Consider the following 23,876-nt stretch of genomic DNA (forward strand, 5'->3'; position numbering starts at 1 on the left):
GCAAGATACTCACTGAGAGCCTGCTGCGTTGCCCCGCTGAGCAATGGAACCCTGACCCACCGCAACACGACGACATGGAGACAGAAGCCACGGGATCGGTACTATACATCTAAATTCTGTCCTTTTACTCTTTCATGGTACATTTTAACGTGATTCATCGAATGCCTATCAACCAAATATCTCAGTATGATTGTAAACAGAAAATTACACCCATTGGTGGTCTGGCTGAGATCATTAAGGCTTCTTATACTTGCAAGCCTTATTTTATCTTGGACCTGAACCAAGAATCTCAGCTTTGCTGGCTCATTGTTTTGTCAATTTTACTGCATCAGCCCATGAGCTACCAGACAATTAAAAATTCTGTATTCGTCTGATTTACCTGTATTAATATACCCAAAACATTTAATTAAATTATAGTTGCTTGTCATATATTCTGAGTACTGTAGATAAAAACACGTTTTAAAGAGTATGAATGATTGTGGTAAGCATGCAAAGACATGAAAAAAATTTCAACTGGTTTTATACACGTTCACTAAAAATACTGTGATATATTAACTCTGACAATGGATGGCACTTGTTATTTGATTGTTGATGTTAGGAGTTGTGTGGTTAAAATGTGACACCTGCTCCCATCATTATGTGTTTGCATCCAGGAGTCAACTGTAGCTGTTGTGACGGCTGTAGCCACAGTGCTATCTGTGGCTGTGAAAACTGTCAGTGCGGAGGTGATAGAAGACATTTTGGAGTCGGCTATCATTCTACATGGTAAAGAGGCAGGGTGACGTCTATGAATAATTGATACAAATTGATAAATTATTGACTATATCTGTTTCCACGACTTCTCAGTTTTTTATAATTGGAAAGAGTAAAAGTTCGTGAGTATGTATAGTAGGAGAACGAGAACAAAAAGTTAATAAGTATCTGCTGAAAATCTCATTCAAGATACATAAAGTAGTTATTTGCCACATTTCTCTGACTTGGATAATTTATAACAGTTCACTGTTTAGAGCTGCATATCCCAATGAACAATATTGCAGTATGTTCATCTCATAAATATCTGCAAAATAAAATACTTCTTGATGTTGCACTGGGAAATGTTATGCATGCGCACTGGATGATATATTGATTTCAAGTACTGTATAGGGTAGATTACCAAATATTGGCAATAGTTTATTTAATAATTGAGCCTACAAATTATTGTTATGCTGAATATACAGAGTGGCCCATAGGTCAAGACTGAATGGGTTATCTTATTTTAACAATTTTCAAACTGACTTCCATTAACATGAATGTACACATGAATTCTCTGTAGAAGTTATTTTTGGACTTTTTTTAGATTCACGTGTAATCTTTGACCATTCCTAAATTACGTTTTGTCTAAATTCATTCAGGGTTCTTGGTCGAATTTTGTAAACAACGGGATTGTGGTGAACCCACAGGAAGAATACAAATATATATGAATAATGATAATAGATAAATATTAACTTAAAGAATAAACTGTTTAAATGTTTTAATGCCAGTGCTAAAATAAATGAAATAACCCTATTTGTCCAGACTTTTTTGTCACCCTGTATAAAAAATGCCTTCCAGGTGGTTACATCAGGCAACAATACAAGATATATATGTTCCTGTGGTGATAATTAGTTCCAATCTACTCTACCGTTTTTCTCACCCTGTTGACAGCCCTGTTGCCACTTTTCACCGATGCTCACCCTAACCTAAGAAACACGGTCATAAACCTGTGCGAGTCTTGGTGGGAGAGAGACCTACCTGGGAAAGAGGAGCTTGGAAAGAATATGATCCTCACAATTCTGCGGTGCAATTTAATACAGCAGAGCAAAGCCTTGGTATGTAGCAATGCCTTAAATTGCAATTTATAATTTGTTGTTTTTCATGACAGTGACTTTCATTCTTGTGAATTTTTTTTACTGCAATCAGTGTGTTTCTAAAGATTATTACCTGCGCTGGTTAGGCATTGCCTCACCAACACTTATTTTACCTGGAATAGCACCTTCTACAAACAGAATGAGGGTACCCCTATGGGCTCCCCCTTGTCACCAGTTATAGCCAACATGTTCATGGAAAAGTTTGAATCAGACGCCATCCAGACATCCACCCTGCGTCCTTCCTTGTGGAAGAGGTATGTGGACGACACTTTCGTCATCTGGCCACATGGCCTCCCAGCATTGAACCACTTCTTGGACCACATCAATTCTAGACACCCATCCATCAGATTCACCATGGAAGTGGAGAAAGACGGTAAACTACCATTCTTGGATATTCTGTTTGAGAGGAGGCCTGACGGATCCTTGGGACATTCTGTCTACAGGAAAGCCACCCACACAGATTCCTACTTGAAACCGGATTCCCACCACCACCCATCTCAAAAGAATTCTCTCATCAAAACGCTATACCACAGAGCCCATGGCATTTCTGACCAACACCACCTGGCCGGTGAATTAAGACATGTACATCGGGCCCTCAGGATGAACGGATACTCTGATCGCACTATCCGCCAAGCTGTTTCTCATAATCAACGATTTTTGGGTTTAGATCGCGTTTATTTATAAATGTGTCGTAACCCTCCACCACCCGACATGGCCAATCAGTAAAAAATGTGTCACGTTGACAAAGACAAATAGTTCACTGCTTTAGCCCACCGGTGTGTTGAAGCAACAACATTCACAATTTGAGTACGACGTTTCGCTGGTAATTACAACCAGCATCATCGGGCAATTCGCCAGAATGGTGAGGCTCTCCTGTGTCTCCCGTTCTTATATAGAGCAGCAGCAGGATGACGTCATCATTAACTCATTAACTCATCAGGTGCAAAGATTCAAGGGGGGAGTGATTGTAATTATATACTAGATTAGTAATCAGGCTATTGTTACGATGCGAGTTGTAGATTAGTAATCATTTGGAATGTGTTTATTGTGATTATGCTACATTAGTAATCAGTTAGTGGTTGTTTCCCTTATAAGTAATTGTAATGTATCTTATTTAATAATACGCTTCCAGGCCGCACTAAGCCTGTAGCTGTCTGAGCGATTAAAGTTATTTCTGTTTCTCTCAATTTCAATCGATTCTCTAATTAGTCTTTGCCAGTAGTAACTAGTTTTACACAACACTTCCACGTTGTCAAAATCAATTGAGTGTCCCTGTTGGCATGCATGTTCTGCTACTGCCGACAGTTGTGTTTGTGATAGTTTAATATTTCTCTGGTGTTCTTTTAGTCTTACACTAACGTTACGCCCTGTCTGTCCAATATAGCATCTGCCACATACACAATTAATCCGATATACACCTTCTGTTGATAATTTAGGTAATTCGTCTTTAGTGCACGTTACTAGTTGTTGAATTTTGTGTACTGTACCAAATCTTACTGTAATGTTTTGCTTTTGCAAAACACGGGCTAATTTATCAGTTACTCCTGAGATAAATGGTATTTTTATTGTTTTAATAATCTGATCGCTTTCAGCAGTGTTGCTTTGCGATCGTGATTTGGCTTTTAGTGCTCTGTTAATTTGAGCATTATTGTAGCCATTCTGTCTTAGTGCTTATTTAACATGTTTAATCTCTCTCATTACAGTAAGATTTGGTACAGTACACAAAATTCAACAACTAGTAACGTGCACTAAAGACGAATTACCTAAATTATCAACAGAAGGTGTATATCGGATTAATTGTGTATGTGGCAGATGCTATATTGGACAGACAGGGCGTAACGTTAGTGTAAGACTAAAAGAACACCAGAGAAATATTAAACTATCACAAACACAACTGTCGGCAGTAGCAGAACATGCATGCCAACAGGGACACTCAATTGATTTTGACAACGTGGAAGTGTTGTGTAAAACTAGTTACTACTGGCAAAGACTAATTAGAGAATCGATTGAAATTGAGAGAAACAGAAATAACTTTAATCGCTCAGACAGCTACAGGCTTAGTGCGGCCTGGAAGCGTATTATTAAATAAGATACATTACATACTTATAAGGGAAACAACCACTAACTGATTACTAATGTAGCATAATCACAATAAAACACATTCAAATGATTACTAATCTACAACTCGCATCGGAACAATAGCCTGATTACTAATCTAGTATATAATTACAATCACTCCCCACTTGAATCTTTGCACCTGATGAGTTAATGAGTTAATGTTGACGTCATCCTGCTGCTGCTTCTATATAAGAACGGGAGACACAGGAGAGCCTCACCATTCTGGCGAATTGCCCGATGATGCTGGTTGTAATTACCAGCGAAACGTCGTACTCAAATTGTGAATGTTGTTGCTTCAACACACCGGTGGGCTAAAGCAGTGAACTATTTGTCTTTGTCAACGTGATACATTTTTACTGATTGGCCGTGTCGGGTGGTGGAGGGTTACGACACATTTATAAATAAACGCGATCTAAACCCAAAATCGTTGATTATGCTTGTGTGTTGTGTCGCCTGTGTGTGTGTCTGCCTGTGTGTGTGTCTGCTTGTGTGTCTGCCTGTGTGTGTGTGTGTGGCCTGTGTGTGTCTGCTTGTGTGTGTGTCTGCCTGTGTGTGTCTGCTTGTGTGTGTGTCTGTGTAAGTGTGTCTGCGTGTGTGTGTCTGCTTGTGTGTGTCTGCCTGTGTGTGTGTGTGTGTGTGCGTCTGCTTGTGTGTGTGTGTCTGCCTGTGTGTGTGTCTGCCTGTGTGTGTGTCTACCTGTGTGTCTGCCTGTGTGTGCCTGTGTGTGTCTGCTTGTGTGTGTCTGTGTGTGTGTCTGCTTGTGTGTGTCTGTGTGTGTGTCTGCCTGTGTGTCTGCCTGTGTGTGTGTGTCTGCTTGTGTGTGTCTGCGTGGTGTGTGTCTGCTTGCGTGTGTGTGTCTGCTTGTGTGTGTGTGTCTGCTTGATGTGTGTGGTCTGCGTGTGTGTGTCTGCTTGTGTGTGTGTGTCTGTGTGTGTGTTGCTGTGTGTGGTCTGCCTGTGTGTGTCTGCCTGTGTGTGTCTGCTTGCCTGTGTGTGTCTGTGTGAGTGTGGTCTGCGTGTGTGTGTCTGCTTGTGTGTCTCTGTGTGTGTGTCTGCCTGTGTGTCTGCTTGTGTGTGTCTGCCTGTGTGTGTCTGCTTGTGTGTGTGTCTGTGTGTGTGTCTGCCTGTGTGTGTCTGCTTGTGTGTGTGTGTCTGCTTGGTTGTGTGTGTCTCTGTGTGTGTCTGTGTGTGCGCCTCTTTGTGTGTGTCTGCCTGTGTGTCTGTGTGTGTCTGCCTGTGTGTGTCTGCTTGTGTGTGGTGTCTGCTTGTATGTGCGCCTCTGCTTGTGTGTGTGTCTGCCTGTGTGTCTGCTTGTGTGTGTGTCTGCGTGAGTGTGTCTGTGTGTGTGTCTGCCTGTGTGTATCTGCTTGTGTGTGTGTGTCTGCCTGTGTGTGTCTGCTTGTGTGTGTGTCTGTGTGTGTGTGTCTGCCTGTGTGTGTCTGCGTGTGTGTGTCTGCCTGTGTGTGTCTGCTTGTGTGTGTGTCTGTGTGAGTGTGTCTGCCTGTGTGTGTCTGCTTGTGTGTGTGTCTGTGTGAGTGTGTCTGCCTGTGTGTGTCTGCTTGTGTGTGTGTGTGTGCGCCTATGTGTGTGTCTGCTGTATGTCTGCTTGTGTGTGTATGCTTGTGTGTGTCTGTGTGTGTGTGTCTGCATGTGTGTGCGCCTCTGTGTGTGTCTCTGCGTGTGTGTGTCTGCTTGTGTGTGTGTGTCTGTGTGTGTGTGTCTGCGTGTGTGTCCGTGTGTGTGTCTGCTTGTGTGCAGTCTCGGCTCGGGTCATGATTCCCGTCGGAGCCCTGACCTCCTCCTTCTCATTGGAGGGTCACCCGGACCTCAAGATCCTTCAGCCCTGGTGGGACGTGTTGTGCGACATGCTCTCTGTGCCCATGTTCATGATCGGCATCTTTGCCGGGATGCTGCAGGTGCTTTGTTCCAACGCACCAGTCCCCACGCACATTCATCAATGTCGCCACCTTGCTATGGATAACATCGCTGAGATGTTGACGACCTCGCCTGGTACGCAGGAGGTCATAGGTTCCATCCCTACCCCTTCTGCATATTTGGACTTCGCGTGTGTCTCATCATCACGGTGGCCGGGAGATGTTAACTACCTTGCCTGGTACGCAGGAGGTCGTGGGTTCCAACGTGCGAGCTCACTCATAGCGCTGGCTAGAGAGCACATCTTGGGTCTATGTGGGTTCCATCCCGACCCCTTCTGCATATTTGTACTTCGCGTGTGTCTCATCATCACGGTGGCCGGGAGATGTTAACTACCTCGCCTGGTACGCAGGAGGTCGTGGGTTCCAACTCGACGTGCGAGCTCACTCATAGCGCTGGCTAGAGAGCACATCTTGGGTCTATGTGGGTTCCATCCCTACCCCTTCTGCATATTTGGACTTCGCGTGTGTCTCATCATCACGGTGGCCGGGAGATGTTAACTATCTCGCCTGGTACAGAGGGGGTCGTGGCTTCCAACTCGACGTGCGAGCTCACTCATAGCGCTGGCTAGAGAGCACATCTTGGGTCTATATGGGTTATCTCCCCCCGTACACCGGGAATCTCGCAAAGTGAACCTGAGTTAAGGAGACCACACGGCGTCACGTCATGGTCACGTGGTACCCACTTGCCCCACCTCCGCCAGAACATGAACGAGCGCATTCTGTGCGTGCCGGTGCCGAGAGGCTTCGACGTGGATCTGAAGGAGTGGAACGAGACCGTCCTGAGGACGCTCGTGGCCAACCCCAGGGCTCACACGGTGAGATTCCCCCTCGGGCCGGCTCGGCACCACCGGCAATTGCCCGAGGAATAGTGTAATGTATAGTGTAGTGTAGTGTATAGTGTAGTGTATAGTGTAGTGTATAGTGTAGTGTATAGTGTAATGTATAGTGTAGTGTAATTTATAGTGTAGTGTATAGTGTAGTGTATATTGTAATGTACATTATAGTGTAATGTATAGTGTAGTGTATAGTGTAATGTATAGTGTAGTGTATAGTGTAGTGTATAGTGTAATGTACATTATAGTGTAATGTATAGTGTAGTGTATAGTGTATATATTGTAATGTACATTATAGTGTAATGTATAGTGTAGTGTATAGTGTAATGTATAGTGTAATGTATAGTGTAGTGTATAGTGTAGTGTATAGTGTAATGTACATTATAGTGTAATGTATAGTGTAGTGTATAGTGTAGTGTATATGTAATGTACATTATAGTGTAATGTATAGTGTAGTGTATAGTGTAGTGTATATTGTAATGTACATTATAGTGTAATGTATAGTGTAGTGTATAGTGTAGTGTATATGTAATGTACATTATAGTGTAATGTATAGTGTAGTGTATATTGTAATGTACATTATAGTGTAGTGTATAGTGTAGTGTAGCGTGTAATATCCTAGTACAGCACACCGGTGTGTTGAAGAGCAAAGCCACAACGTTGACGATCTTGAGTACGGTGCTGTTCCGCCAGTAACTACAACCGGCATCATCAGGCCAAAGCCACATTTGAGCCAGCTCTGTCACCGCAAGGGAGGGGCATGCGACATCACCGCCACGCCAGTTCATTTTGCCCTTCCCACACTCGCCCAGGTTGGCTTCGACCAGTACCAGTACCGGTTGATCAACTAGTTCTGCTACGACAACGCGGGTGCTGTGGATCAGCAAGTACTTCCCGCATCTCGTGGTGCTGCACACACTCATCCTGACGGCCACCAGGAACTTCTGGTTCAGGTTCCCGGAGACGAGCTCCAAGATCGAGCACTTTGTGTGCGTGCTGGGTAAGTGCATGGACTCGCAGTGGACCACGCACGCCGTGCACGAAGCCGCACTGGACGGGTTGGCGTCAGCGGCGGCGCTGCAGCCGCCAGCGCCGCCCGCCACAGTGGGGAGCTGCAGGTTAGAAGGGGGCTGACTACGAAGAGACGGCCCACGCCTCCTTCCTGCCTTAGTCATCCCTTGCCCCCTTAAGTAACAAAACTAAAAAGTTCCCCCTTTTGGGGGGGAGACCCTGCGTGGGTTTGGGGTAGAGGTTGCAAACGGGTTTTGATTCCTTACCCGTACCCGTACCCGGCCGCACCAGGGTCGCAAATGGGTACCCGTACCCGGCCGGGGACGGGTACCCGTTCCCTACCCGTACCCTACCCGAAATGAGTGACAAACGGTTACTCATCAGTGACTCACGGCCTACCCGTACCCGTACCCGGCCGCACCAGGGTCGCAAACGGCTACCCGGCTACCCGTACCCGACCGGGTACGGGTAGCCGGGTATCGGGTAGGGTACGGGTATCGGGTACCCGGTTGCGACCTCTGTTTTGGGACAGCGAGCCCGTTCACGCATCTTGCTATCCCTCTGCTTTTCATAACCAGTTTGGCTTACGGTTGGCGGTGTGTGGGGAGCGGTGGTGAAGCGGTTAGCGCTACGCTGCGCTATGAACCCGGCGACCCAGGTTCGATTTCCGCTCACGGCCAACACCAGCGACGATTATCTGAAACACGTTCCTTCGGAGTGGGCAGGTAGTAACTTGGTTGGACAGCGCATTCGTGCACGACAGACAAACAATCCCTGGTGGGCAGTGTGGAACCTGTTTCTACCTGTACCAGTTCTGGGCCTCCTCTAGGTCTTCTCAGCCTCAAATGAGTACCTGGTGCGGTGTGTAAACATCGCCACTGGGGAGACAAAGGCAGGCCAGGCGTGGTACTGGCCACCCACCCCCTCGTGTACCGTTCCAGCACTTGCCCCTATAGTCTGTTAAGGCTATACGGGGGATCTTGGTGTGCGTGTGTATGTGCGTCACGATGTGGGTGTCTGAGTCTGTATGGGTCTCTGGGTCTCTGTGGGTCTCTGCGGGTCTGTGGGTCTCTATGGGTCTCTACGGGTCTCTGTGAGTCCTGATGGGTCTCTGCGGGTCTCTATGAGTCACTATGGGTCTCTGTGGGTCTTCGTGGATCTCTGTGGGTCTGTGGGTCTCAGAATGTCAATGGGTCTCTGCAGGTCTCTGTGAGTCTCTATGGGTTTCTGTGAGTCTCTAAGGGTTTCTGTGAGACTCTTATGTATCTTTGTGGGTCTCTGTAGGTGTCTACGGGTCTCTACGGTTCTCTGTGAGTCTCTGTGAGTCTCTATGGGTCTCTGTGTGTCTCTAGGGTCTCTATGGGTCTATGTGGGTCTCTACATTTCTCTGTGAGTCTCTGTGAGTCTCGATGGGTCTCTGTGGGTCTCTGTGCGTCTCTGTGGGTCTCTATGGGTCTCTGTGCGTCTGTGCGTCATGACGCGTCGCCAAATGTCCACGCAATCCCACGCGCGCAGCGACCCGAGATCCGACGAACTCCCCGCCGTGGAGAAGCTGCCTTCGGAGTCTCCGCCGCCGCCGGCACCGCCGCGGCCCTCCGTCCGATTCGTCGACCCCGGCGAGGCCGCCACGCCCCTCGACCGGCCCCCCCCGGAGCAGAACGAGGGCCGGCGGACGCCGTCGGATGGTCGTGATGTGGATGGCCTACGCCACCACGATGTGCGTCTACGCGCTCACCTGTGCCCACGTCTTCTACTGGGTGGTGACCGGCAGGTGAGATGGGGGGGGGGGCGGCGGGCTGCCGCGGAGCGGTGGCGTGGCACCGGATCGCCGTGCGGCAGCCTTCTGGCTTTGGTCTGCGGGCTTTTCGGCGATCGTGGAGATGCGGTTAGCGCGGGCGGCGACACCGCTACGTGTATCGTAACGTTTTACCGGTGGCTTCGTGGGAGATCTTCCGCGTTGGGACGAGGGTCGACGGGCGGGCACTGAGTTCTCTGTGCTGGGGGGGGGGGTGGGGGGGGCGCTGACACGGCAGGCTCAAGGAGTACAGCTTCGCGGAGGCGCGCCAGGAGACGGGGGTGGAGGACATTCCGGACGTGCGCAACGACTTTGCCTTCCTCCTGCACCTGGTGGACAAGTACGACCCCTGCTACGCGTGCAAGTTCTCTGTCTTCCTGTCCGAGGTGAGGAGAAGCCGCTCGCAGAGCGCCGCACGTTCGACGGAGCCGACCGCGCCGATCGGACAAGGACAACAAACTGTGGGTCTCTGTGTGGTGAGCGTGGTGCTGGCCACCCACCCCCTCGTGTGCCGCCCTTCTGGCCTGCATAGAGGTGCTCGCTAACGGCACTTGCCCCAACAGTCCGTCGAGGCTATACGGGGGATGTTGAGTCTTTGGGTCTCTGTCTGAGTCTATGGGCCGTGTTAGTCTATGTGCAAGTTATGTACTGACTAATTATAAGGGGGCCGTATCGGTGGTGAATGTCAAAGTCTGAGCGAGACCTCAAGCCGCATCATCTCTACATAACAAAAAGGCTCAGTCCCTTTTACACGCACCTTTACATCATCCGCACCTAGTTTACACAACAAAGGCTCATTCCTAACAGCGTGCTTCAGCCGCACCGAACCTCACAAAAACAATATCCAGGGCCTACCTTGGCTCCTCCCACCTTCAACCAGTATATATACAAATACTGTGTTCTTGGAATTTCTCTCACCTGATACAGCTGTCGTGGCTGTGACGGTTCCACCTGAAGACGGAAGCTTGTGTTGCCTCCAAAACGTCGTGATTTTTATTTTATTTTAATTTTACTTTTATTAATTTTAATTTTTTACCTACGTGACTTTACCGAAAAAACCTAAGAATATGAGACCTCAAGCTCCGGGAACCTGCTTGAAGATTCTGGAAGGGGGCGTGGGCCACACCGGGGTGTATACAGTGATACCTCGGTTCACGAACGCTTCGGTTCACGAACAACTCGGTTCACGACCAGAAAATTTCATAAAAATATGCTTCGGTTCACGAACTCCGCTTCGGTTCACGAACAGGAGCCGCGCCCATTTTTATGCTAATTCCAGGCTGTCACATGGTCGTGATTTATTGTAACGGGAGCGAGCAATGCAAAATCAGCCGAGGGAGTACCCGCCTCCTCCTCCTCGGGGGCTCGCGACACGTGATGCGCCCGCCTATTCTGCCCTTCACGCGCAGGCTACACGCGCGCGCGCGCACGCACGCACGCGCGCGGACGCACGCACGCGCGCGCGCACACACGCGCGCGCGGACGCACGCACGCACGCGCATGCACGCGCGCGCACCCCGGAATGAGCGGAGAGGCACACATGCGCCAGCTGTGACAGTCATCCCTCTTCACCTAAAAATAAAAAAACCCCGAGCGATGGAGAGAGGAAACCCCTGAAGGAGATCCCCCTGATGTCCTTATGGAGGGGGACTCTCCCTCCAAACAATAACCGCCTCCCACCCGCCTCCCACCTGCCTTCCTCCATGCCAGAGGTCATCTCAAGCAAGGTTAGTGTTCTCTCTTTATACATTACTATACTGTACAGTACTACAGTAATGTGTATTGTCATTTGTTTCATATTTTTGTGCTTCAAAAACCAAAAAAAAAGGTCAGAACGGATTAACCGAATTTACATTGAACCCTATGGGAAAATGTGCCTCGGTTCACGACCAATTCGGTTCACGACCAGAGTCATTTCACGAATTAAGTTCGTGAACCGAGGTATCACTGTATAAGGGGGACCGAACCAGAGAAGGTTCGCTGCTGTTGCGGGTCCTGGGTCCTGGCTGCGTCGCCGCTCGCCGTCATCTCTCTTCGTCGTGGCCGATCTCCTGCAGGGCGCTCACCGTCGCTGTCGCTGCGCTAGTCAAATAACCGTGCAGTTGGACGCCGGCGATGGGGTTGTGTAGAAGGGTCGGCTATGTGTAGCTACGTGGAGACGCTGATATTTCTGCATCGTCCAGTGTGAGAATAAATAAGAAGGCCTCTACACGATGTGTCTCGGAAGTCGCTCACTACATGCGTATAATGGGTTCCGGAGACACTTGTAGAGGTAACTTCTTTATTACAATACAACACTCCAACAGTCCTGATACTCTGTTACAGCCTAGATACACAGCCTAGGTACACAGCCTAGATACACTACTCTGGCTACGCTCTGGGGTCCTCCGGCTACAACTACCCTAGGGGAGGCTATCTGACCCGACCGAGCCAAGGTGCGGGTCTGGACTCTGGCTTCCTCGGAACTCGCCCTTACAAGGACGTAGAGCCGGGAGTCCCAGAGTCCCACCACTGGCCCGCACAGCGTCCCGGCCCTTACAAGGAGAAGCGGGACGAGGGGGTCCAGGGTCCTAACTGGCTGGCTGGCGGGTCTCGGGTCTTGAGCTGCGACTGGCCTTGATCGGCCAGGGAGCTGCCCTTTTATGACTCGTCCCCAGCGAGGGGTGGGGCTGTGTGCGCCCCCAGATATCCCACAGAGCACACACAGCCCCCCCGTTGGTGGCGCCAAAGGGCTTAGCTGTCTGGGGTGCCTGGGATCCCAGCGCCTGGCGCCAAGGGCTTATTTGCCTAGGATCCCAGAGCCCCCAGCAGCCCCTCCCCTCTTATGTCACTACATATATAAGGGGGACCGAACCAGAGAAGGTTCGCTGCTGTTGCGGGTCTTGGGTCCTGGCTGCGTCGCCGCTCGCCGTCATCTCTCTTCGTCGTGGCCGATCTCCTGCAGGGCTCTCACCGTCGCTGTCGCTGCGCTAGTCAAATAACCGTGCAGTTGGACGCCGACGATGGTTTTGTGTAGAAGGGTAGGCTATGTGTAGCTACGTGGAGACGTTGATATTTCTGCATCGTCCAGTGTGAGAATAAATAAGAAGGCCTCTACACGATGTGTCTCGGAAGTCGCTCACTACATGCGTATAACGTCTTTACCGTCATGGGCCCTCGCTGCTGAAACAAATCAAATCCATCCGCGCTTGGCTGCTGGTGCTGTTCCTGCTGCTGCTGTTGCTGCTGCTGCTGCTGCTGCTCCAGGTGAGTGAAAATAAGCTGAGGCAGGTGAACGTGGACCAAGCGTGGACCCTGTCGCATCTGACGGGGCTGCTGGCGATCAATGCGCAGGGCGGAAAGCGAGCTGCATCTCTCCAAGCTGGCAGCGGTGCCAGTGGACACATACCAGCTCACTCAGATACAGGTGCCCGTGGACACAGCCACTCACCCACCCATCCACCCACCAACTCACACAGCCACTCACCCACCTACTCACTCACCCTCATACCCACTGACCCACACACCCACTCACCCACCAGTGGACACATACCGGCTCACTCAGATACAGGTGCCCGTGGACACAGCCACTCACCCACCCATCCACCCACCAACTCACACAGCCACTCACCCACCTACTCACTCACCCTCATACCCACTGACCCACACACCCACTCACCCACCAGTGGACACATACTGGCTCACTCAGATACAGGTGCCCGTGGACACAGCCACTCACCCACCCATCCACCCACCAACTCACACAGCCACTCACCCACCTACTCACTCACCATCATACCCACTGACCCACACACCCACTCACCCACCAGTGGACACATACCGGCTCACTCAGATACAGGTGCCCGTGGACACAGCCACTCACCCACCCATCCACCCACCAACTCACACAGCCACTCACCCACCTACTCACTCACCCTCATACCCACTGACCCACACACCCACTTACCCACCAACTCACCCGCACACCCACTCACCCACCAATTCACCCACCCACTCACCCAGACACCCACTTACCCACCAACTCACCCGCACACCCACCCAACCACTCGCGCACACACACACTCACTCACTGACCAACCCACTCACTCACCAACCCACCCACCCACACACCCATGCACCCACCAACTCACACAGCCACTCAGCCACTAACTCACTCACCCACTGACCCACACACCCACTCGCCCACCAACTCACTCACCCTCATACCCACTGACTCACACACCCACTCACCCACCAACTCACTCACCCACTGACCCACACACCCACTCACCCACCAACTCACTCACCCACTGACCCACACACCCACTCACCCACCAACTCACTCACCCTCATACCCACTGACCCACACACCCACTCGCCCACCAACTCACTCACCCACTGACCCACACACCCACTCACCCACCAACTCACTCACCCTCATACCCACTGACCCACACACCCACTCACCTACCAACTCACTCACCCACTGACCCACACACCCACCAACTCACTCACCCTCATACCCACTGACCCACACACCCACTCACCCACCAACTCACTCATCCACTGACCCACACACCCACTCACCCACCAACTCACTCACCCACTGACCCACACACCCACTCACCCACCAACTCACTCACCCTCATACCCACTGACCCACACACCCACTCGCCCACCAACTCACTCACCCACTGACCCACACACCCACTCACCCACCAACTCACTCACCCTCATACCCACTGACCCACACACCCACTCACCTACCAACTCACTCACCCACTGACCCACACACCCACCAACTCACTCACCCTCATACCCACTGACCCACACACCCACTCACCCACCAACTCACTCATCCACTGACCCACACACCCACTCACCCACCAACTCACTCACCCACTGACCCACACACCCACTCACCCACCAACTCACTCACCCTCATACCCACTGACCCACACACCCACTCGCCCACCAACTCACTCACCCACTGACCCACACACCCACTCACCCACCAACTCACTCACCCTCATATCCACTGACCCACACACCCACTCACCTACCAACTCACTCACCCACTGACCCACACACCCACCAACTCACTCACCCTCATACCCACTGACCCATACACCCACTCACCTACCAACTCACTCACCCACTGACCCACACACCCACCAACTCACTCACCCTCATACCCACTGACCCACACACCCACTCACCCACCCACTCACCCTCGTACCCACTGACCCACACACCCACTCGCCCACCAACTCACTCACCCTCATACCCACTGACCCACACACCCACTCACCCACCCACTCACTCACCCTCATACCCACTGACCCACACACCCACTCACGCACCAACTCACTCACCCACTGACCCACACACCCACCAACTCACTCACCCTCATACCCACTGACCCACACACCCACTCACCTACCAACTCATTCACCCACTGACCCACACACCCACCAACTCACTCACCCTCATACCCACTGACCCACACACCCACTCACCCACCCACTCACCCTCGTACCCACTGACCCACACACCCACTCGCCCACCAACTCACTCACCCTCATACCCACTGACCCACACACCCACTCGCCCACCAACTCACTCACGCACTGACCCACACACCCACTCACCCACCCACTCACCCTCGTACCCACTGACCCACACACCCACTCGCCCACCAACTCACTCACCCACTGACCCACACACCCACTCGCCCACCAGTGGACACATACCGGCTCACTCAGATACAGGTGCCCGTGGACACAGCCACTCACCCACCCATCCACCCACCAACTCACACAGCCACTCACCCACCTACTCACTCACCCTCATACCCACTGACCCACACACCCACTTACCCACCAACTCACCCGCACACCCACTCACCCACCAATTCACCCACCCACTCACCCAGACACCCACTTACCCACCAACTCACCCGCACACCCACCCAACCACTCGCGCACACACACACTCACTCACTGACCAACCCACTCACTCACCAACCCACCCACCCACACACCCATGCACCCACCAACTCACACAGCCACTCAGCCACTAACTCACTCACCCACTGACCCACACACCCACTCGCCCACCAACTCACTCACCCTCATACCCACTGACCCACACACCCACTCACCCACCAACTCACTCACCCACTGACCCACACACCCACTCACCCACCAACTCACTCACCCACTGACCCACACACCCACTCACCCACCAACTCACTCACCCTCATACCCACTAACCCACACACCCACTCGCCCACCAACTCACTCACCCACTGACCCACACACCCACTCACCCACCAACTCACTCACCCTCATACCCACTGACCCACACACCCACTCACCTACCAACTCACTCACCCACTGACCCACACACCCACCAACTCACTCACCCTCATACCCACTGACCCACACACCCACTCACCCACCAACTCACTCATCCACTGACCCACACACCCACTCACCCACCAACTCACTCACCCACTGACCCACACACCCACTCACCCACCAACTCACTCACCCTCATACCCACTGACCCACACACCCACTCGCCCACCAACTCACTCACCCACTGACCCACACACCCACTCACCCACCAACTCACTCACCCTCATACCCACTGACCCACACACCCACTCACCCACCCACTCACTCACCCTCATACCCACTGACCCACACACCCACTCACGCACCAACTCACTCACCCACTGACCCACACACCCACCAACTCACTCACCCTCATACCCACTGACCCACACACCCACTCACCTACCAACTCATTCACCCACTGACCCACACACCCACCAACTCACTCACCCTCATACCCACTGACCCACACACCCACTCACCCACCCACTCACCCTCGTACCCACTGACCCACACACCCACTCGCCCACCAACTCACTCACCCTCATACCCACTGACCCACACACCCACTCGCCCACCAACTCACTCATGCACTGACCCACACACCCACTCACCCACCCACTCACCCTCGTACCCACTGACCCACACACCCACTCGCCCACCAACTCACTCACCCACTGACCCACACACCCACTCGCCCACCAACTCACTCACCCTCGTACCCACTGACCCACACACCCACTCACCCACCCACCCACTCACCCTCATACCCACTGACCCACACACCCACTCACCCACCAACTCACTCACCCTCATACCCACTGACCCACACACCCACTCGCCCACCAACTCACTCACCCTCATACCCACTGACCCACACACCCACTCGCCCACCAACTCACTCACCCTCATACCCACTGACCCACACACCCACTCACCCACCCACTCACTCACCCTCATACCCACTGACCCACACACCCACTCATGCACCAACTCACTCACCCACTGACCCACACACCCACCAACTCACTCACCCTCATACCCACTGACCCACACACCCACTCACCTACCAACTCATTCACCCACTGACCCACACACCAACCAACTCACTCACCCTCATACCCACTGACCCACACACCCACTCACCCACCCACTCACCCTCGTACCCACTGACCCACACACCCACTCGCCCACCAACTCACTCACCCTCATACCCACTGACCCACACACCCACTCGCCCACCAACTCACTCACGCACTGACCCACACACCCACTCACCCACCCACTCACCCTCGTACCCACTGACCCACACACCCACTCGCCCACCAACTCACTCACCCACTGACCCACACACCCACTCGCCCACCAGTGGACACATACCGGCTCACTCAGATACAGGTGCCCGTGGACACAGCCACTCACCCACCCATCCACCCACCAACTCACACAGCCACTCACCCACCTACTCACTCACCCTCATACCCACTGACCCACACACCCACTTACCCACCAACTCACCCGCACACCCACTAACCCACCAATTCACCCACCCACTCACCCAGACACCCACTTACCCACCAACTCACCCGCACACCCACCCAACCACTCGCGCACACACACACTCACTCACTGACCAACCCACTCACTCACCAACCCACCCACCCACACACCCATGCACCCACCAACTCACACAGCCACTCAGCCACTAACTCACTCACCCACTGACCCACACACCCACTCGCCCACCAACTCACTCACCCTCATACCCACTGACTCACACACCCACTCACCCACCAACTCACTCACCCACTGACCCACACACCCACTCACCCACCAACTCACTCACCCACTGACCCACACACCCACTCACCCACCAACTCACTCACCCTCATACCCACTGACCCACACACCCACTCGCCCACCAACTCACTCACCCACTGACCCACACACCCACTCACCCACCAACTCACTCACCCTCATACCCACTGACCCACACCCCCACTCACCTACCAACTCACTCACCCACTGACCCACACACCCACTCACCCACCAACTCACTCACCCACTGACCCACACACCCACTCACCCACCAACTCACTCACCCTCATACCCACTGACCCACACACCCACTCGCCCACCAACTCACTCACCCACTGACCCACACACCCACTCACCCACCAACTCACTCACCCTCATACCCACTGACCCACACACCCACTCACCTACCAACTCACTCACCCACTGACCCACACACCCACCAACTCACTCACCCTCATACCCACTGACCCATACACCCACTCACCTACCAACTCACTCACCCACTGACCCACACACCCACCAACTCACTCACCCTCATACCCACTGACCCACACACCCACTCACCCACCCACTCACCCTCGTACCCACTGACCCACACACCCACTCGCCCACCAACTCACTCACCCTCATACCCACTGACCCACACACCCACTCACCCACCCACTCACTCACCCTCATACCCACTGACCCACACACCCACTCACGCACCAACTCACTCACCCACTGACCCACACACCCACCAACTCACTCACCCTCGTACCCACTGACCCACACACCCACTCGCCCACCAACTCACTCACCCACTGACCCACACACCCACTCGCCCACCAGTGGACACATACCGGCTCACTCAGATACAGGTGCCCGTGGACACAGCCACTCACCCACCCATCCACCCACCAACTCACACAGCCACTCACCCACCTACTCACTCACCCTCATACCCACTGACCCACACACCCACTTACCCACCAACTCACCCGCACACCCACTCACCCACCAATTCACCCACCCACTCACCCAGACACCCACTTACCCACCAACTCACCCGCACACCCACCCAACCACTCGCGCACACACATACTCACTCACTGACCAACCCACTCACTCACCAACTCACCCACCCACACACCCATGCACCCACCAACTCACACAGCCACTCAGCCACTAACTCACTCACCCACTGACCCACACACCCACTCGCCCACCAACTCACTCACCCTCATACCCACTGACCCACACACCCACTCACCCACCAACTCACTCACCCACTGACCCACACACCCACTCACCCACCAACTCACTCACCCACTGACCCACACACCCACTCACCCACCAACTCACTCACCCTCATACCCACTGACCCACACACCCACTCGCCCACCAACTCACTCACCCACTGACCCACACACCCACTCACCCACCAACTCACTCACCCTCATACCCACTGACCCACACACCCACTCACCTACCAACTCACTCACCCACTGACCCACACACCCACCAACTCACTCACCCTCATACCCACTGACCCACACACCCACTCACCCACCAACTCACTCATCCACTGACCCACACACCCACTCACCCACCAACTCACTCACCCACTGACCCACACACCCACTCACCCACCAACTCACTCACCCTCATACCCACTGACCCACACACCCACTCGCCCACCAACTCACTCACCCACTGACCCACACACCCACACACCCACCAACTCACTCACCCTCATACCCACTGACCCATACACCCACTCACCTACCAACTCACTCACCCACTGACCCACACACCCACCAACTCACTCACCCTCGTACCCACTGACCCACACACCCACTCGCCCACCAACTCACTCACCCTCATACCCACTGACCCACACACCCACTCACCCACCCACTCACTCACCCTCATACCCACTGACCCACACACCCACTCACGCACCAACTCACTCACCCACTGACCCACACACCCACCAACTCACTCACCCTCATACCCACTGACCCACACACCCACTCACCTACCAACTCATTCACCCACTGACCCACACACCCACCAACTCACTCACCCTCATACCCACTGACCCACACACCCACTCACCCTCGTACCCACTGACCCACACACCCACTCGCCCACCAACTCACTCACCCTCATACCCACTGACCCACACACCCACTCGCCCACCAACTCACTCACGCACTGACCCACACACCCACTCACCCACCCACTCACCCTCGTACCCACTGACCCACACACCCACTCGCCCACCAACTCACTCACCCACTGACCCACACACCCACTCGCCCACCAACTCACTCACCCTCGTACCCACTGACCCACACACCCACTCACCCACCCACCCACTCACCCTCATACCCACTGACCCACACACCCACTCACCCACCAACTCACTCACCCTCATACCCACTGACCCACACACCCACTCGCCCACCAACTCACTCACCCTCATACCCACTGACCCACACACCCACTCACTCACCAACTCACTCACCCTCATACCCACTGACCCACACACCCACTCGCCCACCAACTCACTCACCCACTGACCCACACACCGACTCGCCCACCAACTCACTCACCCTCGTACCCACTGACCCACACACCCACTCGCCCACCCACCCACTCACCCTCATACCCACTGACCCACACACCCACTCGCCCACCAACTCACTCACCCTCATACCCACTGACCCACACACCCACTCGCCCACCAACTCACTCACCCACTGACCCACACACCGACTCGCCCACCAACTCACTCACCCTCGTACCCACTGACCCACACACCCACTCGCCCACCCACCCACTCACCCTCATACCCACTGACCCACACACCCACTCACCCACCAACTCACTCACCCTCATACCCACTGACCCACACACCCACTCGCCCACCAACTCACTCACCCTCATACCCACTGACCCATACACCCACTCGCCCACCAACTCACTCACCCTCATACCCACTGACCCACACACCCACTCGCCCACCAACTCACTCACCCACTGACCCACACACCGACTCGCCCACCAACTCACTCACCCTCGTACCCAATCCCCCACCGAAGGTGCTGACGCTGGACTCGATGCACGGGGTGACGCTGGGGGCGGCGGTGGTGCAGATGGTGAATCTGCACAAGCTGCGGCTGCTGAACTGCACCGTGGGCGTCGACAATCGCGCACTCGCCTTCCTCAGCGAGGATCTGCACCAGCTGGAGGTGCGTGGGTGGACGGACGGGCGGGCGGGCGCGAGGGTGGGTGGGTGGCTCGGTCTGAGCGGTCCATTCGGCTCCACTGATCCCGGCCGTGACATCGCCAAAAACTCACCTCCCCCACCAAATGTATGAGTCACAATGTCGGGGACCGACATTCACCGTGCGCCCCCCCCCCCTCCGGTCCGGCGCCCGCTCGCAGGTGAAGTTTGCAATCAAGGCGGAGGTCCCGGGCTGGCTGCGTGAAATGCGCCACCTGGAGGAGCTGTCCCTGGAGGGGCCCCTGACGCCGGCGCTCCTCAAGCCGCTGGGCGACCTCAGGCGCCTGCAGGGCCTGCGCCTGACCACCAGCGTCGCCCGCCTCCCGCCCGGCCTGGCCTCCGGCGCCGCCGGCGGCCTGCGCTCGTTCGCCCTCGACAACGGCGGCGCGCGCCTCGAGTCGCTGGCGCCCCTGAGCAAGCTGTGCGGCTTGGAGACGCTGCGGCTGACGCGCTGCGGCCTGGAGCCCGCCGAGCTCGCGCGGCCCCTGCTGGCGCTGGGACGCCTCAGCGAACTCGACCTCTCCCGCAACGGCCTCCGCTCGCCGGGAGACGGCGACGACGACGCGGCGATGTTGCCGGCGGCCGCCTGCAAGCGCCTCGCCATCCTGCGTCTCTCGGACAACGCCCTCGCGAGCGTCCCGCGCTTGGCGGCCGCGGCGGCGCTGCGCTCGCTCTTCCTCGACGGGAACCTCATCGGGGGCGAGCTGCCCGCCGGGCTGTTCCGCCTGCACGGCCTGCAGGTGCTAGACCTGAGCAGCAACACCATCGTCACCCTGCCGCCCGAGGTGCGCCAGCTGACTCGGCTGAGCACCCTCCGCCTGTCGGGCAACGCCCTGCAGAGTCTGCCCGACGAGTTGTTCGGCTGCGAGGGGCTGCGGACGCTGGCGCTCGCCAACAACGAGCTGCGCGAGTTGAGCGGCCTGGTGGGGAGGCTGTCGAGGCTGCGCCGCTTGGAGCTGGCCGGGAACCGGCTGACGGAGCTGCCGGCCGAGCTGGGGGAGTGCGCGGAGCTGAGGCGCGGGGGGCTGCTGGTGGAGGCGGAGCTGTTCGAGTCGCTGCCGGCGCAGGTGAAGGAGGCGATGCGGGGCGAGCACAGCGGCGCGGCGACGCAGAGCCCCCCTGGGAGCCGGGAGAGAAGCACAAGGAACTGAGAGAGAAACCCAAGAAAGTGAGAACCCCCAAGACACCGAGAGACTTTCACCGGTAATTACAACCGGCATTGGCAACTCCAGCTATACAGCAGTAGGCAGCGTCAGGGTCGGGGTCGAAGCCACGGCCTCCTGTATAACAGGTGAGGTAGTTAACATCTGAATCAACAAGGCCTGTATAACAGGTGAGGTAGTTAACATCTCAATTACCAAGGCCTGTATAACAGGTGAGGTAGTTAACATCTGAATTAACAAGGCCTGTATAACAGGTGAGGTAGTCAACATCTGAATTACCAAGGCCTGTGTAACAGGTGAGGTAGTCAACATCTGAATTACCAAGGCCTGTGTAACAGGTGAGGTAGTCAACATCTGAATTACCAAGGCTGTATAACAGGTGAGGTAGTTAACATCTCAATTACTAAGGCGTGGACACCAATGAAGGTGCAGACGATCACCAGACTGAGTTTCACGTGAAGTAGCTTGCCTGATAACAGTGAGTGGAGTTAGTACGATTAGGGGTTGACAGGTCTGGGTGTAGACACTGATAAGGGGTCTAACACCTAAATAAATAAAAACTTGTATTAGGAGAAGCCACCGTTGGACAATTTGGACCCCCGTTTTTGTTTGTTTTTCCCCGTTGGCTCCAAGCACTTGATCATAGCCCCCAGCTTTTAAGGGCGGTCCGTGAATCGCCACTTCTCACCCCTTTCGCCGCGATGCCCGAGAGCGTGAATGCAAACATTAAAACGTTTCCCCGTCTTGACCGGGCCGTCTTTGTTTCTTACGTCCCGTTGATTGCGTTGCCTCGGGCGGTCTGTTTGTCCCTCCTTGAAGAGACACACGCGCGGCCAAAGGAGATGCTGCTTGTACACATTGTCCCAGGGCTGGAAACCCAGGATCTCGGATGTCTCCATCTTAACCATTGTGAATCCCCCGAGAGACACGGCCATTATGAATCCACTGAGAGAGAGACTGCCTTTGTGAACCCTCTGAGAGACACGGCCATTATGAATCCACTGTGTGTGTCAGTGTGTGTCAGAGTTGTGGGGAGCGGTGGTGTAGCGGTTATCGCTACGCTGCGCTACGAACCCGGCGACCCGGGTTCAATTCCCACTCACTGCTAATACCAGTGACGATTATCTGAACCGGTCCTGGGCCTCCCCTAAGTCGACTCGGTCTCAAATAAGTACCTGGTGCGATGTGTGAACATCGCCACTGGGGAGACAAAGGCGGTCGGACGTGGTGTTGGCCGCACACCCCCTCGTGTACCGTTCCAGCCTTTATAGGTTTTGCTGCTACTCGCTAACAGCGCTTGCCCCTACAGTCTGTCAGGGTCGTTTGTCAGCCCACGAACCCATAATGAAGGGGGCCATTTTGGGTTCGAACGCATAACCCAGGAAATAACCTTGATGGATTGGTATAGTGAAAACCTACTTGGTAAACGAAGGGGCCGTCCATAAATGACGTCACGCACCTGGGGGGGGGGGTCAGACATTTGTGACTATGTGTGACAAGGGGGGGGGGGGGTTGAGAAATGTGACGTCACATCCAAATGCGCAACTTTGAATTAATATAGACGACACGTTCTACTGAATTAAATAGACTTTTAATAAATGTTTTCTCCTACGACATCAGAGTGCAGCGCCACATTAAATACGCACTGCAATGACAACACTGGTC

The 23,876-nt window shown here is 54.0% G+C and overlaps 1 protein-coding gene and 1 long non-coding RNA gene across 2 annotated transcripts; both read left to right on the plus strand.

The window, feature by feature from the left end:
- Positions 1 to 1,702, plus strand: LOC133361441 (uncharacterized). The gene is made up of 3 exons (XR_009757369.1): positions 1 to 98; positions 654 to 765; positions 1,684 to 1,702. It is a non-coding gene; the product is annotated as an uncharacterized LOC133361441 (long non-coding RNA).
- Positions 1,703 to 5,775: 4,073 nt separating this feature from the next.
- Positions 5,776 to 22,350, plus strand: LOC133361442 (volume-regulated anion channel subunit LRRC8E-like). Its single transcript, XM_061580358.1, is given in 9 exon segments — positions 5,776 to 5,919; positions 6,639 to 6,752; positions 7,583 to 7,636; positions 7,638 to 7,888; positions 9,297 to 9,458; positions 9,815 to 9,962; positions 12,823 to 12,894; positions 20,864 to 21,013; positions 21,210 to 22,350. Coding segments are annotated over 9 exon segments (2,085 nt in total). The 3' UTR covers positions 22,200 to 22,350.
- Positions 22,351 to 23,876: the final 1,526 nt, after the last annotated feature.

Source organism: Lethenteron reissneri, unplaced genomic scaffold (assembly GCF_015708825.2).
Source record: "Lethenteron reissneri isolate LAM-NWPU_2019-01 unplaced genomic scaffold, ASM1570882v1 scaffold_1069, whole genome shotgun sequence".
In the NCBI taxonomy this organism is placed as follows: Eukaryota; Metazoa; Chordata; class Hyperoartia; order Petromyzontiformes; family Petromyzontidae; genus Lethenteron; species Lethenteron reissneri.